The sequence below is a fragment of the Pygoscelis adeliae genome, unplaced genomic scaffold (assembly GCF_000699105.1).
Source record: "Pygoscelis adeliae isolate BGI_AS28 unplaced genomic scaffold, ASM69910v1 Scaffold66, whole genome shotgun sequence".
In the NCBI taxonomy this organism is placed as follows: domain Eukaryota; kingdom Metazoa; phylum Chordata; class Aves; order Sphenisciformes; family Spheniscidae; genus Pygoscelis; species Pygoscelis adeliae.
The window spans coordinates 558,385-580,857 of NW_008825167.1; the positions used below are offsets into that span (position 1 = coordinate 558,385).

The 22,473-nt window shown below is 42.5% G+C and overlaps 1 protein-coding gene across 1 annotated transcript in view; it reads right to left on the reverse strand.

Moving 5' to 3' along the window:
• Positions 1-22,228, reverse strand: part of SMAD1 (SMAD family member 1) — a 27,100-nt gene extending 4,872 nt beyond the window's left edge. The window contains exons 1-4 of the mRNA XM_009328743.1: positions 21,595-22,228; positions 7,524-7,781; positions 4,708-4,824; positions 611-832 (exon numbers count right to left, since the gene is read on the reverse strand). Coding sequence (XP_009327018.1) covers positions 611-832; positions 4,708-4,824; positions 7,524-7,781; positions 21,595-21,994 — 997 coding nt within the window. The 5' untranslated portion in view covers positions 21,995-22,228. The remainder of the gene's footprint in view (positions 1-610; positions 833-4,707; positions 4,825-7,523; positions 7,782-21,594) is intronic.
• Between the last annotated feature and the right edge of the window lie 245 nt (positions 22,229-22,473).

Below are 22,473 nucleotides of genomic sequence, written 5' to 3' on the forward strand. Positions count from 1 at the left end.
GGGCAATGTCAGTTTTGCCTGTCATTTGCATTATAGGCGAGTTCTCAGAAAAGAGGACTGTATTGTCAAGACATAAAACAGAAGCTTTTCTCTTTTGCAGCACACTGTCACAGCCATAGAAGAGAAGCACAAAATTCCCACTGAAAGAATCACCAGCCTGTGAAAAATGCATTTGGAAAAACTGTTTTAGCAAGTTGTCTCTCTAAATTAGCTATCTTAACATGTATTTATGTTGCAACTAAGGCTAGCTAAAAATCTGGTGCCAAGAGCTGTAATTTGGATTTCCATATACACCAATAATCAAGATAAGGCAGTTTGTCTAATGAAATGTCTTGATTTAAGCTCTCATTCTAATTAAGATTATGATAGCCTTCGGGCAATTAAAAATTGATTAAGGGTAAAAGCTTCCTGTAATTACACACCAGGTAAGAACAATACTTTGGTTATAAGACCTGGCCAGAAAATTATGTATTTACCAACACAAGTACATTATCCCATGTACTTGGGAAGACCAGCCTGCTCTTGAGGCAAGTGGCCCAGGTTGTCATGTCTAGGGGAAACGCCCCCGCCCAAAAAATCCAAAAAACTGATGCAGAGACCCAAAACTCACCTTTGCCGATATGCCGCCTAGTGTTCTCAATGGTGGAGTTGCGGTTAACGTTCGAAAGCAGCCCCAGGCAAAATCTGTTCTTGTTGTTTGAAGGATCAGTGAAGCCATCCACCAGGACACTGGTGGAAGAAGCGTGGAACGCCTCCCCGACACGATTATTCAGCTCATAGTAGACAATGGAGCACCAATGCTTCGGCTCTTCGTAAGCAACTGCCTGAACATCTGTAAAGCAACAATGGAAACATTACAATCTAACGGTGCTGGAATACAGGCTCGAGATGTAAAGATTCATAAATCTGCAGATTTTGGCTGAAGATCACTGACAGATGAGCCGGATAAGCAATTGCAGCTAAGTGAAGGCTCTTCTATCTTCAGTTATTTTTTAACTTTTCATAGCCACAGACATACAATAGAATAATTTCACCTCAACTTTACTTGCGCAAGACTCACAAGAGAAAGGTTGGCACTAGATATCAACAGAAAAGTGCAGGAAGCTCCTGGGCACATACCAAGCAGTGCCCCGATAGCCCTGCCACATTTTCTACAACACACTACGGTGCGGGCCCAAACAGCAGAGAAACGCTGCAATTACACAGCTCAGCTTTCTCTCCGATGTAGTAAATGAACTTCTACTTCAGCTCATTTTACTCAGCTACCAAATTACACATCACCTCTGTACTTACTGCAAAGTACACAACTTTGACAGGGAGAAACAGCATCACACAATTGCCATTTGTAACTTTGGGTACCAAGAAGTATAGCAAGGTAGGTTAAATACAGTCAGCAGATCAATCTTTCAGCATTCAGGGTGTGCACAAATCTTTCTCCAGGGCTTCTTGGGGGATGGGTAGGAGACTTGAAAAACTAAGAGAGATTGACATTTGTCTGCAGAACATGCATGAAGCACATCTTCAATATGAATAGATACTGTTTGGGATCAGAGGCTGAACAAGGGCATAATGTACAGGATCCTAACAACTACGCTGGGCTGAAGAGCAGATGAAATGGAGGAAGATATTATTTAATGAGAACTTCTTATTCATCAAGTGCTACCAAATGCAAAATCTGCAACTGTTCATCACCAAAAGAATTACTTGTTGAGTAACAGCAAGGATTTCTTAGAACATGGTTTTCCAGACTCTGGTAACAAGAAGCTCCTCCTCAGCAGCTCCTAACTGAAGCTGGGAATTGTGCAGAATGCCGACAGCAAATTCCTGGTTCACGACTTCTACCCATCAAGCTCTAGAAACACATGGAAGCCTTGAGGTAACACTTGTGACTGCGCACAGGGAACAGTTTCTCCAGATGATACCAAAGGTCTTTACCAAAAAGAGTTTCCCAGTGGATGTCCAACAACAGGATAGGCTTCTTCAGATATCTCCACCCAGTGCGCATTCTTTCAAGTGCCAAATACCACTACAAATTATTAAACTGCCTCCAAATAAAAAGGAGGCTACTGAAGGCATGTTGTTGCTTTATGTGGTTTCTTTTAAATGAAGGAGACTATTTCACTGCTAAGCCTAGCACAGTTGGACTGGCTGCTAAGATATCAACTTTGCAGATTAAAGCTCCAACTACAGGTCAAAGCGCTAAAATGAATATCAGACTGGTATTGCGGGAAAACTTGTTTCTCTGGCCAGAGATTTCCTTCTCCCAGCCCCAAGTCTTTACTGAAATCAGCCAACTAAGACCAGTGTTCGTATTTTCCTCTGTTCACAAATCATACCGCTATGAGTTTTCTGACACATGCAAAACAAAAAACAAAAAGTCCCCCCCAGATCAGCAGTACACAGCAGATACAAAAGGTGGCAAATAATCAAAAGCAGGATAACACATCCTACATCACCGTGCAAAACTTCTGAGCATAGTGTCTACTGCTGACCAATAACTTGCTTAAAACACTGGTAAAAAGGAGCTGATCTTTCCTAATACACTAGCATTTTCATGTCACTGTAAAAAAACCCAGCAAAAATAATAAAAAAATCAGTCATTAATTATTAGTAAGAGGTTTCTACACTTTTAATTCCCATGAAGATGCCAGCAATTATCAAAGCTGCAGCTTTGCCCCAGTTCTCAAAGTCAGGAAGAAATCTTGCCAGCTGGCCATTCTTACAGAATGAATCATATCTCTCTCACACAGATTTCATACTAACTTCCTTACATTTGCTTTAAGTCATGCAGAGCAGGTGCGTTTAGTCTCTCTATTCCCAGCATGGGCCAACAATGGAAATTACCCAACTTCATTGACAGGATGCAGCTTGTTAAATCAAATCTCTTAAGACTAACAAATCACCATGAAGAACATGCTTCTAAAAAGTTTGCAACAAAAATGCTGCAGTAAGTCCACAGTAAAAACTCTTCTTTTAGAACCTGCAGCAGATTTTAAAGTAGTGCAATTACAGCATACATATGCGAATAATAAACACATGAAGGTACACAGAAGTAAGGTATCTGGTTTTTTGGGCTTGTTTTTTTTTTTTTTCATGAAGGGACAGAGATGAAAATCCATTGTACTAAATTACCAGAAGGGAAAAATACTAATAGACACAATTTTTATTTTGAAATGGTTGAATGTCAAAAAGCAAGAAGAAAAACGTAAACCTTTCTCTCTTTATCAACTCTCACGTAATAGAGGAATTCTACCGTACTCGTGTATTTTGTGAGAGGGACAAACATGCAAAGGTCTGCAGTTAGGCATAAACATTGATAAATGTACTTTGGGCCAGCAAGGACTATACATGCATACAGAGTGTACTGGATCAGCAAGAAGTGGAAATGCTACAGATGGGGTTTATCACCTGCAAAACTCATTCCACACAGAGAGTAAATAGGTTAGCACAAAAGCTATCCAAATCGTTCTAAGAGCGCAAATATACTTCCTGCAACCAGACATTAAGCTTAGCAACAAAACAAGTAAAAAAAAAAAAAGAAACCAAAACAAAAAAACCCAAGCAACAGTTAAATTGTTCATACGCTTGTGATCTTGATAATCATTCTGGCACAGCATCCAGCCTGCTGCTCTTTCTTGGCATGGGCCATAACTGTGTAAGCTTATGCGTTCTCTAAAGGGGCTATTTCTCACAATGTGATGAATGCACTAAATCCTTTACTCAGCAGTCACGGCTGGCTGCAAAGGCTTTAAAAAGCAATGTGTAAAAAGATGTCTGTGTCATAGTACATAAAGCAATAGGGTTTTTTTTTAATACAGATTTTAAAGTCTATAGCAATGCCACACCTCAGGCAGGCAGCTCTGAATTCCGAACCAAGTGCTATCACTGCATGACTCAAAGATAGAACAAAAACGGGGAGAGAGGGTGGAACAACATAAAATATGAAAAAAACTCAAATGCCCTTATGACGAGGAGAATGGTAAATTATTACAAGCGGAGCATACTCTTTAAGGACTAACGTTTAGAATTCAGGACAAAAACATAGTAAGAAAAGACAATTTTGTGAGATGTACCGTCTCAGAGGAAACAATATAGATATTCCAGTTGCCCATGTAAAATGACTCTGGGCATTTACATAACTGACAGCATTAGCATCCATCCTCTGATCAAGTCTTTGCTTGGAGAGTGATACTTGACCATATCTACTGTCATCCACAATTCAGTAGGCTTTATATAGCATTAACTGCATTGTTCCAATAAATCAATGTAATCATAAGAGAGAAAGAGATTCCTTTCCTTGCACACATGTAATTTCAGCATTGCATGCAGAAATGTGCAGCATCATAGGAATTCTTTCCATTTGGTGATTAGTGGAAGTTCCAGATACAAAACATAAAATGACTTTGGTCGTTGAGTTGGTTGGGAGTAAGAAAGTAATAAACCCCATACATTTTACATTTTTAGAGAGTCATGTGATAGCTTCTTGTCCTAAATAAATATTTACATTTATAAATTTTTATCTCCTGATTTGCTATTTCATCCCTTACAACAACAGAAAAAAATTACATGGCTGGTTTTTTTTTCTTTTCTATGGCTAAAAATTTCCATAAACAACATCCAAAATTAAAACTCAATTATTAAAAGTATGTTCTGAAAGTTCTTTACTCTTAAGAAGCAAAGCAGAAGATGAGAAGGAAGTGGTTTTACCTCCTCTGTGTATGTCAGGGGGAATTGCAGGTGCCATCATGTTGGTATCCATTGGCTGGGAGGTATCGTGTGTCATCTGATCTTCCGGAGGCAGGTAAGCAGGAGGGGGAGTATCAGCTAAATATAGAAAAGGCAGAGATACACAAGTCCTTTCCTCTCTTTGAAGTATATATACATACCCGCATAAACAGTTTTAGCCTGGAAATGCTTCCAGCCTGACTCAGCTATAAACTTCCACCCACCAGAAATCTGAGAAAGCAATCATGGACCTTCAATCAGGAAAGCAAAGAATTACTGTGCATATTAAGCACAACTGCAATAAAAACAAGTCACTTCCCCCCCCCCCCAAGCCACAAAAGAAAGCTCAGCTATGTTTCCAGCCCATGTTTTTTGCAGGTTGAAAGTGCCATATGGACATTAAGGCACAAAGAGGTCTCAGGACCAGGCCAGAAGTAGGTATCGAATACAGCAAACGTGAAGAGAAGTTGGAGCAGAAAATTTTCAGTTCAAACTTTTCTGTTTCCAACATGATTCTATCAGCAAAGCATGCAAATGTCCCAGATATATCCAGGACCTTATTATTGTCATTGCAAAGTATTAGCTCTATTTCCCTAGACTGGGAACAGTAGAAAGTGTTCAGGAACCCAAATTCTACAGAAGTAGCCATGTGGGTCTGGAATTTATCTGTCAGTGTCTCTTACTGGCTGTACTGCCCCGTTTAGGACTGAATCACTAGCATAAAACTAGCCCATGCACAATGACTGTACTCACTAACACACTGCTTTCAGCCCTGTTCGAAGCGTCCCAGCCAGCTACTCGTGTTGCCCTTCGGCTGCCTATTTCACTTCTGGGAAAGCTTCCCAAATGGCTTCTTAGAAGCTGCAGGAAGTTGCCAATGTCACCATTTCCCAATACACCAGAGGACACTCTCCAAATCAATTGCACTGAGATACATGCAAAAGAGAAACCCTTGCCTGATCCCTGCAAGCTTTCGCTGCAAAAGCTGAGATTAGATTACCACTGTACTATCTGTGGTGAATTCAGCTGCTGCTCATCCCACATTTGCTTCCATGACTGAGAGCATGGATTGCAAACTTCCACAGCAAATAATCACAGGGGCCTCCAAAACCCTGAAAACCAAATTAGCATCACCAAAAGGCAGGAGAATCATACCACTGCTTTGTAAGTTCTGATGGGGTTTTTTTGTTGTTTTGTTAGGGGGGGGTTGTTGGGTTTGTTTTGGGGTTGGTTTTTTTTTGAAGAAACACATGTTAATGAAATCTATTAACTGCTTATTGTTTAGGAGGCATTCTGTTGAGAGCTTTACATCTGATGCTGTCAGGTACCTTACTAGTTGGATGAGAGAGCGGCAGAGAGACAGAGATGACAACAGGACTGCATTAAAGCTTAACAGTCTGCACTGGAGTTTAAGTCTCGTGTTTTACTAAGCCTTAAATATTCGTGTGTGTGCAAACATGATGTTAGTGATGCACAGGTAGGGAAACAAGATTGTAAGGCCACAGGCAACGAATCAGCCAGTATCTAGAAAGTTTTCAAGATGTCTGGATAACTGCTCTGCTCCTTTTTTTGTATATTCCAAAAGTCAGCCTCTTTCCCCATTAGTGCAAGATGGACAACTGTCCAGAGCTAAGCATCAAGGACATCAGTATCTTGACCTCTCCTCTAATTCAATTTCTTCACTGCAGCTGCTGACTTGTCTTTACGGGCATGTGGACAGAACAGACCCTCAAAGATCAAGCGAAATTCCACAAGCCAGTGTTCAGGGAAGCCTTTATCTCTGCTGGAAGAGCCCCAACCACACCAATCATATTAAAAAAAAAAAAAAAAAAAAAAGAAGGAAAGACAGCTAGTTTTGCGGCCACTTTTCACATTTTTTAAAAAAGCCAATACAAACTCCCCTTCCTTCCCTCCTGCCTCGGCAAATTCAGTAGTCTTCACTCACAAGAGAAAAATTTTAAAGAGAAACAACTATCAGCAGCAGAAATCTATGGATGCTCATTTCATGTAATAGAAAACAGACTTTCACAAGTCTGCTGCTTTGTTTACACATGCCTGCCCTCAGCCCCCGAAGAAAACATGCAAACAGAACATCAGTAAGCATTTGTATGCAGTCCTTCTAGCATTTAGATCGAGAAATCTGTCACAGACTGCTTCTGCAGCACTTTTATCCATCCACGTGTAAAGACCAAAAAAATGACAGCTTCACAGAATTTTCTACGGACATCAGTCAATAAAGAAAGGTTGTCACTTCTTTGACTTTAGGAAGTAAAACAGCCTGAATATTTCTTTTCAGGGCCTTATGGAACTGTTTTTCAGTTGAAGTATATTTGTTTCTTGAAATTACATCATTATGTGAAGAAATTTTAACAAGTAGCAATAGCATAATCCCCTTGAGAAACATCCTTCTTCTGCAGAACTAAAGCCTTGCGCTGAATTTATGATGATCTCTTTCCTAAGCAAGGATGATCTGTAGCATTACACTTCTTGTGTATTAAACACTACGCTTTGTGGGCTAAACCGTTGAACTGGTCCGCAAAACATTTTGAATCTCTCCCCCTGCCCCAGAAGAGTTTTACTGGAATGTTTTAACTGTGTTTGAAAGAGGCATGCTTTTAAAACCCTCAGTGTTATTACGAGATAAAGCGATTACATAGTCTTTATTACCTTACATCTCTCAGCTCACTATTGAACACAAGTGTTGGCTGATAATTCGGTATTATTAAGCAAAAAAATCATGATACCAGTGATGTCCAAGCACCACCTGCCTTCTGAAGAGGAACCGAAGTCGACTGTACCTGGCATCTGGAAAGGACTTCCCGGGTCTGAGCTGGCTGGAGAATGCGGGTAGGTGCTACTGCTGCTTCCAGGCGAGTTTGGATAGCTGCTGTTGGGCGAGTGGGGGAACGGGTGACTATTGGGTTGCTGAAAAGAGTCCGGGAAAGTAGCATTGTGCGGCATGTGGGGCTCGTTTTGTCCCAGGTTGCGGAATTGGGCCAAGAGGCTGTGCTGAGGGTTGTACTCGCTGTGCCTCGGAACCAGCACTGGAGGAAGGACTGGAAAGGGAGAAAGAGGGAAAAGCCACAGTGTTAGAGACTCAGTTCTGAAGGACTAGGCTATACAGGGGGAAAAAACTGCATTATTCGTCCCCTAGGGCATATTCACAGCTGTCTTAAAAACAAGGTAGTCAAATCTAGGAGCACATGTCTAAGCAAGAACTCTTTTCCTTATATCCAGTTACTGCATAGCTTGAATTCATAGCAATTGTGCTAGCTACCTGGTTTGCCAGATGGGAGCTTGTTTTCACAGAGGGCCAGCGAAGAAGAGCCAAGAACAAACCGCAATTCTGCATTTTAGTTTTATTCGCACAAAGAAATGCTGGGAAGTAAGCGCGTTACAATGCTGACATGCAGTTCGTTTTGCTGCACTTGTGATCCAACTAATCACGTAATGGCCTGTAACCCAAAACCTTGCTAATAAGGACAGATTATTTTTTCTGAAGACAATACTAATACTAACAGGCCTTGAACTCAGTCTGGTTCCAACAGCTGTAATTTTATTTTTAACCTGGACTATGTTCTTACAAGTTAGTATTAAAACAGTTATTAACTCTTCAAGTCAGTTTACAAAATGTGCAATTTAAACAAAATTATGTAGTTCAAAAAAACCAACTGAGCAGCAATTGAGCTCCAACTATATGCTACTATGGGATCAGAGAAACACACATCAGAAACTACTAGTCTCGCCACACTCCCAAGGCCCCCTCACCAGCGCGGAAACAAAGGTCTCTTTTTAACTGGGAATATGAACATGATACCAGATACACTAAGATAAAAGAATCAGCTCTTTTTCCAGTGCCTCAGCTTCTATCTTTGAATGCCTCACAGCAAAGTCCAAGCTACTCAAAGGATTAAAAGCTAGTCTTGTTATAGATTGAGATTTTTGGGTGATAGGGGGAAGAGGAGAGGCAAGGGCAAGGAGAAGGAGATCCATGCACAAAGTAGTGGAAGTGAAATAAAAAAGTTACTCCTCTCCACATCTGCCCCCATTCAGCACCTCCATTTCCCAGCTCCATAGCTGAGCAGAACTGGAAGAAACCCCCCAGGATAGCCTGTCTTCAAGGGAGAGTGCCAAAAAACCCACAAAACCCAGCGAAAGCAAGCCAGGCTACCACCTCCTTGCCCCAAGACTCCTACCCTGTCCCCAACACCTGGTGGCACACAGAAGAGGAACAGGAGCATGCATACATGACAAGCCTATACAGACATAACTATCACTCAGATTAAGAAAGGTGTTTCGGAGACAGCTGCTTCACCAAAAGGCTGAACTGCAAACTAATTGGAAAAAAAAAAAACAACCAAAAACCCACATCATCTTGCCAAGACAAACAAGTTCTTCTAAGACACTAGGGCATCTTTAATCTTCCAGCACTTTGCTTGTACAAAAACATTCAGATACTTATGTGAGCAACCGAGAGTACCACGACACCGCTCAACATATAGACCAGGCGTGAGGTCTAGGTCCATGTTTAAAACGGATACAAAAGGATACCACACACAAAACTCACTCTCTATTCCCAAAGTAAGTCACAGATTTACTAAAAAAAAAAAAAAAAAAAAGCAGGTTTCCCTTGCTCTTTTTTTTTTGGCTTATGCCTAAAAGAGAAATTAAGCCACCAGATTTTTGCCCGCTAGTGGCATTAATGCATGAAAAGTTTGATCCCAGAAATCCTCATTGAACATACACTGGAAAAAAAAAAACACCTCACTACCGAAATTAAGGCTGCCCGTTAGAGTCAGAAGCAGGTTTTAAAGATTCAATCTGATGTCTCACTTTCTTAAAGCAGCTTCACTGAGATTCCAACAGATCTCAAATATTTGAGGCAGATGTCACCCCTAAGTAGATTTGTTTAGATGTGAAAATTTTAACCAACTCCACTTTATAAGGAATATACGAACTTCCTAGTTATGGCATTTTCTGAAGTAAAATACAGCCATCTGCAATTCTATGGAAGTTCTCAATTGCAAAACACCCCAGGAGAAGCTGCATCTCCCTCGGCCGTGCAGACTGTCCCTTGCCTCTAATGCAACCATTCTCACATGTCACTGGAAAAAGCCATTAAAAAAAAAAAAGTTACTCAACATTCAGGTGGCCATCACAAATCCCCTCATTCACAACACAGCAAGTGTCAAACCCAATCTCTCTGAATATTAGGATCTCTCAGAATTAAGCTTGTTCTGTTAAACCTAGCAGTCCTTTTGCAGTGAGGTCAAGCATTATTTAATTGTCATAGTCAACATTTGCTGTGCTAATAAATTACCAGTGAAAAAAGTAACAATGAGATCATGTGTTAAAAAGTATTTTCCCTTTCCTGTCTTTATGATTATTCTTTACTTTTCCGAGCATTAAAAACACAGCTTTCCTATCCCTTCCTTTCCTATGGATGAAGGTCAAACCATTAACTTTTCTGAAGTTAATTTGTGCAGAAAGTACATCACCTACTTTTCCCATCCCCTACCTCACATTAAACAATGACACACACATGACATCACAGGAAGCCACATGATTTATAGCATTTTAAAATAGCAGGAGAACAGGATATTTTCTGTATGTTTTCTATAATTAAAATAAAGCTGTGCCAGATTTTCCCAAGGTATATACGCATGTTTTCTCCTGTTGGGCAGAATCGCTGGTGAACTTTAGAAGGACTCGAAATAAGAACAAGTCTCTTCTTCCTAGCTCTCCTCACGCAAACCTATGCTTTTTGTCCAACTACTTCAACCTCAAATGATTAAATGCCAACTTCTTCAAAATACACATGGAAAAGGGGGAAGGGGGAAAAAGAATACAACTGGTATTGATACAGCACAAATAGTCTCAAAAATTTCATTGCAGAATTTACCCTAATTGCCCCTAATTCACATCCTCCCTGCATACATACAACCTTAAATGAGGAAAAGCCCTGAAAAGCCATGTCAGGTGGGACAGAGACTACAGCGCTCCAATTAGGCCAACTCCAAGACAGTCACTCACTGCCATAACCCCATCTCTCTGCAGCTCACAGGCTTTTTTGCAGGCTAGCCGCTCCTACCAGAGCCACAGAGGAGTTAATCTGAATGCTCTTCACTCAGGAGTGAAGACATGAGCAGAGACCAGGCCCTTCGCAAGTATGGAAGGATGCCAGGAGTTCAAAACGTAAAGGGGGATGCATACCCTTCTTGCTCCCCTCGCCCCTGTGTAAGGCACTGAGCTTCTGGTCAGCTTGCAGACCTCAACCACATGGAATAACAAATTACTGAGGCTCAGTACAGCAGGGGAGGAGGTTGATCTCTGTTGCAGCTGCCAGCTCCAGGAAGAGGTATAATTGAACGGGAGAAAGCATGAGAGAGTTATTCTGTGCTAAGCCAGCACACCTGTTGCTATAAAATAATGAAGCAGAGCACATCTTTGCTGTGCAGATCTCCGCCAGGACGCTGCTCTAACAGTTTGCAGACAGAATTTCTCCCTTCCTCTTTACCTTTTTCAGCAGAAGGGAACACAGATACAAAAAAAATAAGATTTTTTTTAAATTATCATTGTTTCTATTCAGTAGGGATGCATATATTTAAAGGAAACATACTATTAAATACATTGTTATCTTAAAAAGCTACGGCAACAGATTTGCAAATTCAACCTCATGAAAATGGTTAAAACCAGTTAATGGAGTAGAACCAAGTCATCCGACAGCTTGATTTCTGTACTTTCTCAAACACCAGATTAAAAGGTTTTATGGGCTATACCATGGCTAAATTTTGCTCCAACATTTTGTGCCAATGTGGACCTGGAGTTGAGAGTGACATGACTACTAGCAGAAATGCTACTAGTAATGGTTGAAGAGGAAGATAAACAACCTGGAAGCCAGGCTGGATATGTTTGTGGAACTGTAGCTAAGAAGAGATCCTGTTATCTGTCAAGACAGCCTGGGAATCGGGTAGCTTCTTTTTACATATGCAAATAATACCCAGAGTATGCCCGCACCAAACAAGTGGAGCTGTATTAAAGAAATTACAGCTACAGGGCAATTTCACCCACAGGGCTATTTCATCTAAGAGCCAAGAATGCCAAAAATATAGAAGATAGACCAAAGACAACCTGGCTGTTCAGATAAATGTTCCAACTAACCACACCAAGAAAGAAATGCTTTTATGAAAATGTAATGGTGGCCTTTGAAGAAAGCTACTGATCTCTACTCTTTGTATCTCCAGCATGTCATCCTGTTCTTCAGGAAACTAACAGGTGTGCTGTCCTAGAGTGAAGATTTTCTTGGTTTTCTTTTTTGTTCTATTTTCACATTCTGGAGATAATGATTTTAGCAAACATAGAAAGTCTCCAATTGATGAATATAACATCTTTTTCTAAAGTTTCTCTATTTAAAAAAAAACCAACACCCTAATCCAAGCCAAAGGACCTGCTGTACATACGAAGTAGCATATTTTCTACCCAGATGGGTTTTGGTTATCTTACACAAGCCCAGATGACAGCTAGTTTCCCCTCAAGGGCTCATGTTTTTTCCCCTTTGCATGTTACATGAAGATTTGGGTAGGTAACTTTCTTTCCCTGTCTGGAAATTGAAAGATGAAGTAATGAAATACAACAAGGGGCCATATATAAGAAAGCAGACTTTGATCATCTTTCCTTGCCAACGTAGATTCTACTTCTTCGGTGAGCTTTATAAAATTAAAAAAAAAAAAAAGAAGAAGATGAGCAATTGCTGCTGCACTTTCTGCTCTTAAAAATCATGACAACTTGGTCAATGTATGTTCTGTAGAAGGGTTTGTACAGGCTTATACCACAATAGGGCCCTCAGCCCTAATGAAGACCTGAGGGCACTATCATCAGACAGTGCACTTTAATTTCCAAGCATCATATAGCTGTATTTTCATATGAATTTATGCAAAGCCACTTATGTTTTACTAGAAAAATAGAACTGCGGGTTGGGAAGGAGGGAAATCCTCACACACCAGTTCGTGCTATCTGGAAATGGGTATGAAAACATGGGGCGGGGGAGGAACTTGTGGTTTGTACTCTACGCTCTAGATAGAAAATCCTGCAAAGACGAAGTCGTAAGAAAAACGAAGAGTTAGGAGAAGGAAAAAAACAACCAAAAAACCCCAGCAAAAAAAACCCAAAACATAGCAGCAGTGTTAAACTAACAAATTTCAACCCTCCTAAAGACTCCTAGCTTAATTTCCTGCCTTTGAGGCCACAGCAGCTTAAGTTGGCTGTGGCATCCTGGTGAGCAGGCCAGTCCCACGGTGGGAACAGAGCAGGTACCAACTCATGCTCAGCTGAATGTGCTTAGCTTTGCTTGCTGTCTGCAGCATTAGAGAGTCACTGAAGCATGCTGACTGAAAGGTCTTGCCAAGATTTTGCTTGTAAACAATAAAGCGCCAAGTAGAAAGAAAAGTTTTAATGTCATTAGGTTTTCCCGTGTTGTTTAAAACAAGACCTGGCAAAATTGAATATTCTTTGACCAGAGGACAAGTTCTCACATACAAAGACACTTACACATCTACACTTAGGATAGAGCTTACTCTTGGTTAAAAAAAAAAATAAAAAATTAAGTGTTGTGGCAAAAGCAGTCTGTGAGGATCCAGCTACTTTATGTTGTTCCAATACCACCTGGCATAAGCAAGGCTGTGCTATCGGCTGTGCTAGCACGGCTTTGCTTTACTATTTTCTCAAAAGCAGAAATGCCAGCCTTTTAGACTTTTGCTCCAAACCTATGTTCTAGTAATCGCAAGTGAAAAAGCTCAATAATAGCTATTCAGCAGCCTGTTTTGAGTGACAGATGGACAAACATGCCAGACTTTCTATTCCAGGAGAAAGCTGAGAGCTGTCTTGTTTTCTCAACTCTTAATTTTATTTTGCAGTTTCAGTAGACCCCACAGCTTGATTTGTCATTTTACATAGTTACAACTGAAGATTGTATTTAAAAAAAAAAAAGGCAAAACAGTTGTTGCTTTACTGACTTTACTTTTACATCAGACATCTGGTCTAAATGCATTTGGCAAGCAATATTAGTACATTTCCTGCATTACAATATTCAGCTAACATTAGATTTTATTTGCGGATGCTCTGATAAGCTAACATTGTGATTAAACTGACATTTGTCAAGGCCAATTTCAGAATTTAGTGCTAACTGTATGCACATTATTAAAGGAGTTCTTGAAAGCGGATTTGGGGGAGAAGCAGTCCTGATACAGGAGGAAGTTACAGTGTGATAGTGTATATTAACTCAGACATTTACACAGACCAGAGTTCAAATTACCTGTACGAAAGCCACAGTTAACATCCTACTGAGTAGGTTAAAACTTGGAAGTCTGGTCTTTAAGTCAGGAGAAACATCTGAATCTGGTTAATTTTAAAGGAAGGGGGGGGGGGGGGGGGGGGGGTGGGTCGGGAAGGGGGCACCCCCCCGGTGCATTGCCTCCGCTGGGAGACCCCCAAGGGCCATAGGGCTGGGAAAGCCTGCTGCCCCTCACCCCAAGAGATGGGTGGGGGGGTGCAAGGGCTCCTGCTGCTTTTGCCCAATCTTCTCAGGAAGGGACACGAGCCGTCAACTATTTTCAGGAAGTGTCTGGAAGCCCAGTTTAAAATAGAAGTGGAGATGCTGGAGGACAGATGCAAACTCGTCCTTCGGTGGTGGATTAGAGACATTAGAGAGCAGTTCTGAAGGGCAACTGGTGGGCTGGATGTGTCGCTGTTGGAAATGATGCGGGTAAAGGCAGTCCTGTTGTGGGGGTAAGAACGGAGAGGCAGGGGGTGGGTTAGTGTTTGGTGGGGGAGGGGGGGGGGGGGGGGGAAGGACACAAACATATCCTCCTTCACAACTTTTATCGCTTTATTGCAGCTCATTTTTCTGACACGTGGCAAGGTTAGACAAGGAAAACCCAGCTGTTATACCATTCCCTCCTTTCTGCTTCCTCATTTCAATTCCTCTCTCCCAGGTTGGTTCTAGTGAGGAATTTTAGAACCGAATTCTGCAAAACCGAAATGAAGAAAGTTCTATGCTACTTGCCAAGCAAACTGACAGTTGCTTGCTATTTTGGGGAACCATCCTATAATTGTGCCCACCTGTTGTAGCGTGCTATTTTTAAAGTTACGCCCAACAGCAGCGTTACACAGCGATACGGCAAAACTTCTCAGCGACGACACTCTCTGCTCCCTCACCCTCAGCCTGCAGAGCTGCAGAAATCCTGCCACAGGAATCATGTGGGAACAAGGATTTTTCTAACTTGGTTCTACATATTAACTCCGAAGGGACGCACTGGTTTTCCCCTCCCTTACGTCCCCCAGAACAGCTTCCCTTTTGCCTTTGCTCCCCTGGCCCCTCTCCCTCTGACGCCTGGCGCTGCCGGCGTTACCCTCTGCCAGGCCTGGTGCTGTGGGAGTCGCGCCGGCAGCTGCTCCGTTGGGGTCCCTCCAGCCCGGGCCATCAAAGCTCTTCCATCTGGCCGGGAACAGCGCAGAGGCTCTTGCACCGACCCCCGTTCTCCCAGGTGCTGGGGGGTGGGAGCCACCAAGCAAGCCCCAGGACCCCAAAAAGCCCAGCCAGGCAAACTCGCGGTCCCAAAGGGATTCGCCGCTTACTCCCAACTTTTCTCTCCTGGGTCCAAATTTGATCCAGACAGACTCGCGGCACCTGCCAATTCGACGGTCCCAGGAGCTCCGTTTGAACCCTGCCGCTTGCCAAAAACGGCATTAGCGATCCAACAGGCAACCTGCTGCTACAGGCTGCGTCAGGTTTGAAGCGCAGGGGGAATAGGCCGTGACGGGTTTTTAAAGATCCTCTTCTCAATTTACCCTGTCTAGAAAGAGTTTGGGAATATTAATTTTACATGTAGTGATCCTGGGCTGGTCGAGTACAGGGGGACAAGACGTGGATGACTAACTGACCCATTTCATTTTTCTGTAAGGTATGTAGAGAGAGAGCTCACAAGCACAACCAGACCAATATACAGCTAAACATCTGTGTGATTTCAAATGGCATTAAAAAGCTCCTTTAAACATGCCTTTTCTTCTTTCACTGAGGACTAGAGCTGCAGCACTGTACAGGGGAGCATTCAAGGAGCATTTACTTCCAGGACCGCGTGAGTCTAAACCTGCCTTATCCAGGATTACCACCATTTCAAGTTTCTTTCTGCACCCCTGGTGCCTGCAGTAGGTGTGCAGCCTTATGGAGACTCACTTAGAGCAAACAGCAGAGGAGATCAAAGACAAATATGAAAACAATCAGGTTAGAGTCATAGCAAGGAGTCCACGCCGGGAGCAAAAACAGCAAGACACACCTACTGCTCTCCTCAGAGCCTGGGGACCTGGCCTGTTCTTGTGGCAAAAGGCAGCTGTACATTTAGGTAAAATGTTTCTTGCCAAAAACAAGCTTGCTGAAGCAGACATCCACTTTGAATTCATGGTTATAATAGAAAGGAACATCATGATCTTCAGGCAGAATTGAAAATTCAACTGTTCTGACAGTGTATTTGTCCACATCACGAAAAAGCAACCACTGCTCATCCCCCAATTCGGGTGGAACATGGGCACCATCAGCTTCATAAAGTCCCTTGACGTAGACCGGACTGCAGCCAGCTCTCCAAAGAAGAGAAGCTTAACAGAGGAAAATCATCCAGCCTTTTTTATCTACGCTTTACTGGTAATTGCAAAAAAACTGAACTAGCGTAGTTATTTCTGCCTTCAAGTGGCTGTGCTAATGGGCTGATCCATGCAACTAGAACATTTCAGAGGACAGATCGGCTGCTTCTGGACTGATTGGTTTTAGTACCCCCCAGCATTGCATGCTTCAAGCACAGCAGAGCATCAGTAAGCACCTCCAGAAATGAATATCGAAAAGTTAACAACGGCATTTCCCAAGGCACGTTTAAGCTCACTCAGATCGATGAAGAGTGGGTTTCTCCCAAGCTTGACCCCTGAGGAGGCATCAGCAGATTCTGGACACCCTCAGGAGACAGCATTCAGTTGCGGGGCAGGGGGGTAGCCATTTACATAAACACTCTGCACCTTCAACCACTTCCACACATGAAGCATAAAAGAGGTTAATTCCTCTTTTGCCTCCTTTGTAACACATTATGAACTCAAATCCTCTTTAACCTAGCAAGCTGATGAGCAAGGACGCTCAGTAGAGGCAAACTAACGCACTTCTGCATCAGATGGAACAGAGCTAGTGTTCACTAGTCCTTTAAGAAAATGAAATATTCAGTTTCTTCATCTTCCTTCCTTCCCTTTAGCTAAGGCAAAAGAACTGAACCTCCTCCCCTAAAGCCACATTAGAGGTGTGATTTATTATTATTTTTTTAATAGCAGTGTCAATTTAAGCACCTTTTCATCCTCCCTGCTCCCCATCCCATTCCTTTTGTTTTGCTGTTAGAGCAAAGGGGATCCAGGCTTAGAAAAAGAATCCCCTCCGCTCCCTAATTTCTGGATGACATCTTTCACCTGATCCCATTGACATAACTGAGGACAGAGGCAAGCAACAGAGGCTGTATCTGCACAGAAACAAAAGGAATAAAGGAAGGGAAGGAAGTATCTCAGGAGGGACTTCCAAATGTCATTTCACACATTCTCCAGCAAAACTTGAGAGGTCATTTGTGGCATTTTCAGAGGAGGCGAGGAACATCATGTTCACTTTTTCTTCACAGCCTCTACGTATGCTCTACACCTAATTATTTCTCAAGTCTTGATCATACTTAAGGATAGTCCCAAACCAGGTATGAGCCTGATTTCCAGATATCTCTAAACCAAAAAATAAAACTGAGGAGAAAAAAGCAGATTCAGCCAAGTGAGCACACGAGTCCAGCTGAGCATGCCAGTTTTTAAAAGGCATCAAATTCAGACCCTGTCCTCCTTAATGAAAAGCTTTGTTTTGCCTTGCCTTGCCAAGGGAGAAATTTGGCAGCCATTAACTACCATGCACCAGAAATAATTCTGCACACAACAGACGTACCAAACAGCAGCAGTGAGCTACTGTAACACATCTCAAGGAGGTATTTCTTCCTAGCAGTCGAGTACAAGGTTGTATTCCCATCCCCAGCAACAAAACAGCCTCTACTTTCTCCTCTCATTTCCCACCACCTCCACTCCTTCCCACATGTTGTCCGCAGGGCTGTGTTGGTACAGATGTTCCCGCAGCCATGCGGCAAGCTCTGATCAGCCTGGAAGATAACACAGCAGGGGAGGGAAAAAGTGACTGTGATCTGGTTCAGCACGAGGCCACGCAAACAGCTGTGCTGGCACAACACAGCGAGCAGGAGCTGTTTATGCACCCTGCCACGGATCGGGTCTCCATCACCTGGGGGCGGCTTGCTGATACCAGGCTGACCGAGTGTCACACCGTCACAGGAAGGCCACCCTTCCTTGCCTCCACCCCGTTCCCCTGTGCTGCTTTGCCCCCCTCTGACTCTGCAGCGAGCGAGCTGAGGGCACTGAGCTTGCCAAGCTAACCGTGCCAGAAAGTAGTTTTCTGTCTGTTCAGTTTTCTTGATTGACTCGCTGCAGGATCAGATGGGCACTGGTGCCTGCGCAGAGCCTCTAGGTCAGGTTAGGCACAAATATGGTACCACCACGTCACACCCACGTGCCTGCCAGATGCCACGTTCCCCTCCTCACGCAGGGGCAGCAGCACAGCCTGCACTCAGGGACACCTGGGAGGCTCCCTGTTTGAGACTGCTGATCGTTTTCCACCTCCTCTCGACTGTTTACAACCGGTTCCTATCCAGCCTGGCTAACAGAAAAATCTCTTGTTTGGATTCAGGTGTAACTTTGTAGCTGGCAGACACACCACCGCGTGCCAATTCTCATGTTTTCCAAGCTTATCTTCTCAAGCTAAACAGCAAGGATGAAATAAGGTAACAAGGTAGAAAATCCATGCATCCCTCTGGCACCATGAAAACTGAGACGCATCTGTAGCACTAACTTCCCAACATAGAGCATTACCTGATTTGACCTATTTGAGGATTTACCGCTAATCCATTCCTCAAAACTTACACGACACAAACAAATCACACGACAACCAGCAGAAGAGTGAACGTATAGATGCCATCCCATGCACGCACTGTACGCTTCAGCTCTCCAGTAACTGGATCTGCACAAAGCAGTTAAATACAGGCCACACTGTCAAGCAGAGCCAGAATTTCACGATGTACCTTGCACACAAAACGCACGTTGTACACAATCTGAGCTTCCAATTTTGTTTCATCAAGAGAAAGTACATTTCTAACTCTCCTGGCTGCAATGATAGCCTTGGAAACACAAACCTTGATATCGGCTTGAGTCCGTAGACTGTTGGAAACAGTGACTCATGCATGAATTCCCACTACCCATTAATCTCAAACCGTAAGCACTTATGCAGCAATAATGGTGTTTTAATGTCCTGGCAAAAATGGGAAAGAACGGTTAGCAGAATTTGGGAGTGACTGTCAGGAAATGAAGATAAAGACGACATTTGTAGGACAGCAAGAACAAGGAAGGGACAGGAAAAAAGAAGTCATAAGTTATGAAGCACAGCTCTCCAAGCCAAACGGGAGTTCAGCTACCACCTGTTTCCAAAAGCCACGTCTTCCCACTCATCTCCATGCAATATCCCTCAAAACAATGGCAGATCTGTGGCTGACTAAATATAAAACCCTCCTCCTTTACATACCCAGCCAGAGACCTCAGTAAAACCACAGTGGGCTTCAACCCCACTCTCGCACTTTGGCAAGCTGTTAAAAGTTCAAGACGTAACTTCAGCATGCATATAACATTGTACCTCCAGACCCTCATTTAGCAGAGCACCTCAGCAGAAAGGAACGCTAGCTCCTGGTCAGCAGCTACCTCCAGAATATTTTAAGTTGTCAGAGCAGCGCACTGAGCTTGTGAAAGACTGAATACTTCGTCAGCTCTGTCAAACTGACTACAGCCCTAATGCTTACAAGAAAACTGCCCAGTTGCCTATTAGGCAATTGACCAAGAATATCTAGTTTTTCCTGAAGAAGGGTACTCTCTGGACAAAAAGGGAAGCATTTTATTTCTACCATCTCCAACTTGCTTAAGTCACTGTTTTGGATTTTTTTTCCAGCAAAAATTCTGCAGCTACGTGAATGTAGAGATCTTTATCTCATCTAAAGACAATTAAAGAGCAATCCAGAATTCAGGCTTACAGTTAACTTTTTGCTCCGTTTCCCAAATACAAAATTTATAAGATGACTTAACACCCAAACCCCAGCTTTCCAACCACTTAAATTACTTAGCAGCACTCAGCTAAAATGTACATTTTAGACAGACATCTTTTGAAAGTTTTATTCTATTTTTATCTTGTATATCTCATTGAAGTGACAGGACATTTACAAATACCTATTTTTAAATATGGTATAAGTGGTCCAAATGAGAACATTCTCAAACTCAGTAATTGTTTCCAAGATTAAAGCAAAATGAGTTAGAACATGTCATTTGACATTACAGCAACAGTAAGAGCCCAACTGTTGCTCAATCTGATGGACATAGATGTCTTTCAGGAACCTTAATTTTCAGTATTTTGGAACACTGAATGCAAGCAACTAGCTGCATGCAGACAGCTGGCAGTACAAGGATACGACCATTTTACTATCCCACTTCTGCTTAGCATGGAATTGTTAAGAATTTTAACTTCTTTTTTTAATTTTTAAGGAACTGTTTTTCCAGTGCAGGGTTCCTTTGTTCAAGCTTCTGCTGCATAAATACATACATTATGGGTATTACCTCTGCCGTTCACATGATTTCCAAGTCAATACTAACGCACCAAAGGGAAATATTTAACATCTAGATATGCACTATGTGTTGCAGATCCAAGACAAATGCAACTTCCATCCACCGAAAAACAATCTTGCAACAAGCTTATTTCCACTGTAGTTCTTAAGGTGTCCATGCCACTCTGCAGAGACAGCTTCACAGTTTATAAAATGCCTAACACAGATGGACTTCCCAAATTTAAACCAGGGAAGTCCACCCATACCTGCAGTGCGTTTCTGCAGATGTCCCTGTACAACCGCACAAGTAGCTGGAGACTAGTGCAGATATCTCCAAGCACATTTCATTTTAGCCCCTGGAAGTATTCCCTAATAATAAACTTGCATAAGTAAAATCAAGCACAGATTTATCAAAAAGAGGTTTGGCCTTTCAAGAGGAGACAGAGAGAACGGGTTGCACCTTAAAAAAAGAAGTGGTGAAGTGGGTAACAGGTTAAGCAGACTGCGCTTACAGAACAGCTGACAGTAAAACTTCACATGCAACCAAACATTGCTATCAAAGCTTTAAGTTGAGGGGATTATATTCTGCTGTCTAAAATCACAGTCTTTTCAAAAGGCCAAAATTGTGGGAGATCCTGAAGACTATTATCTTCTGGGGAATGAAGAAACAAAAGTGATAGAAGTGAAATAATAATAAGAATACCACTACCACAGTATGTCAGAATGGTTTTCACACACAGACGGCAATAATCCTTTACGTTAGCTTGCAATGTTTCATACAGATTCACTGATCTGCACAATTCAGTAAAAAACAAATTAACTGAGGGATAGTGGTCACCAACAAAACCAGGTGATACCAGGCCCAGCAGCTTGAGGCATATACTAAGATTATGCCTCTGCATAGTGATAAAACATTTACAGAAGTGAAGCATTCGCCATGTGAAAGGGAGAACTGCTAATTAACGCTTACATCCAGATAAATTACAGAGGAAGAAATCTGACATGTGCAAACAGCCACTTTTGCTTATTTAAGCTGATGAGTCACATGATTAATTGCCATACTTTGCATTGTTCCGATAAGGTGTAAAGGTACAAACAAGGAAGAACCTACCAGGACTCTCTACCCGCTTGTAGTGGTAGGGATTGATGCAAACCTCCTTCTGTTTTGAACCAAAGGGAAACTCGCAGCATTCCAATGGTTTCAGTTCGTGATGGCTCTGCAGGTCCGGCCAGCGCCACACTCTACAGTAAATTACATGCGGTAGCCCTTTCCGGTGCGAAACCTGAAGCCTGCCATCCAAGGAACGAGGAATTGTGACACAGTTGCTGGGCTGACCAGGACAGCTTAATGCTTTTTCCAGCTCCTCCATAGCACCTTTTTTCTTCTTCAGTTTTTTCACTAATGCATCAACAGCTTTCTCTGCCCATTTTTCTTCTTCGTCCCCCTGCTTCCATCCCAACAGCCTCTTCACTGCCGGGCTGGTGAAGGAGAATAAACTTGTCACATTCATGGTGACTCCACTGTGATGATACCACAGAACCAAGCAGGAGAGACTGTCCTGTTCTTCCACCACCACCAGGGTACAGCAGATTGTGTCAGTAGTCAAAAGCAGCCTGTATCAAATAATTCTGGTCTTTTCTCCTTTTCAGTCCTCCAGTCCCAGGAAGGCAGCACTGACATCCCCCCTTGATGGATGTGACCTTCTCATTATTCTAAACCCTTCCGGCCAAGAACCTGCAGGAGAATATCAGAGGGAGAGAAAAAAAGGATTTTACCTTTTAAATTAACACACAGCAGTTAAAAACATCCCCCCCAATCCGTAAAAGTGGTGTGACCAAAAACCAACCAACAGAAAAAAAAAAAACAAAAAAAAAAACCCAACAACAAAGTGCTGACAGCCTCCAGAACTGGACTCACGGCACATCTGATGAAGACTTTTAAGCAGCAGGGCCCTCTCCCCAAAACAGCCCTGAATAAATGAGGTGATCA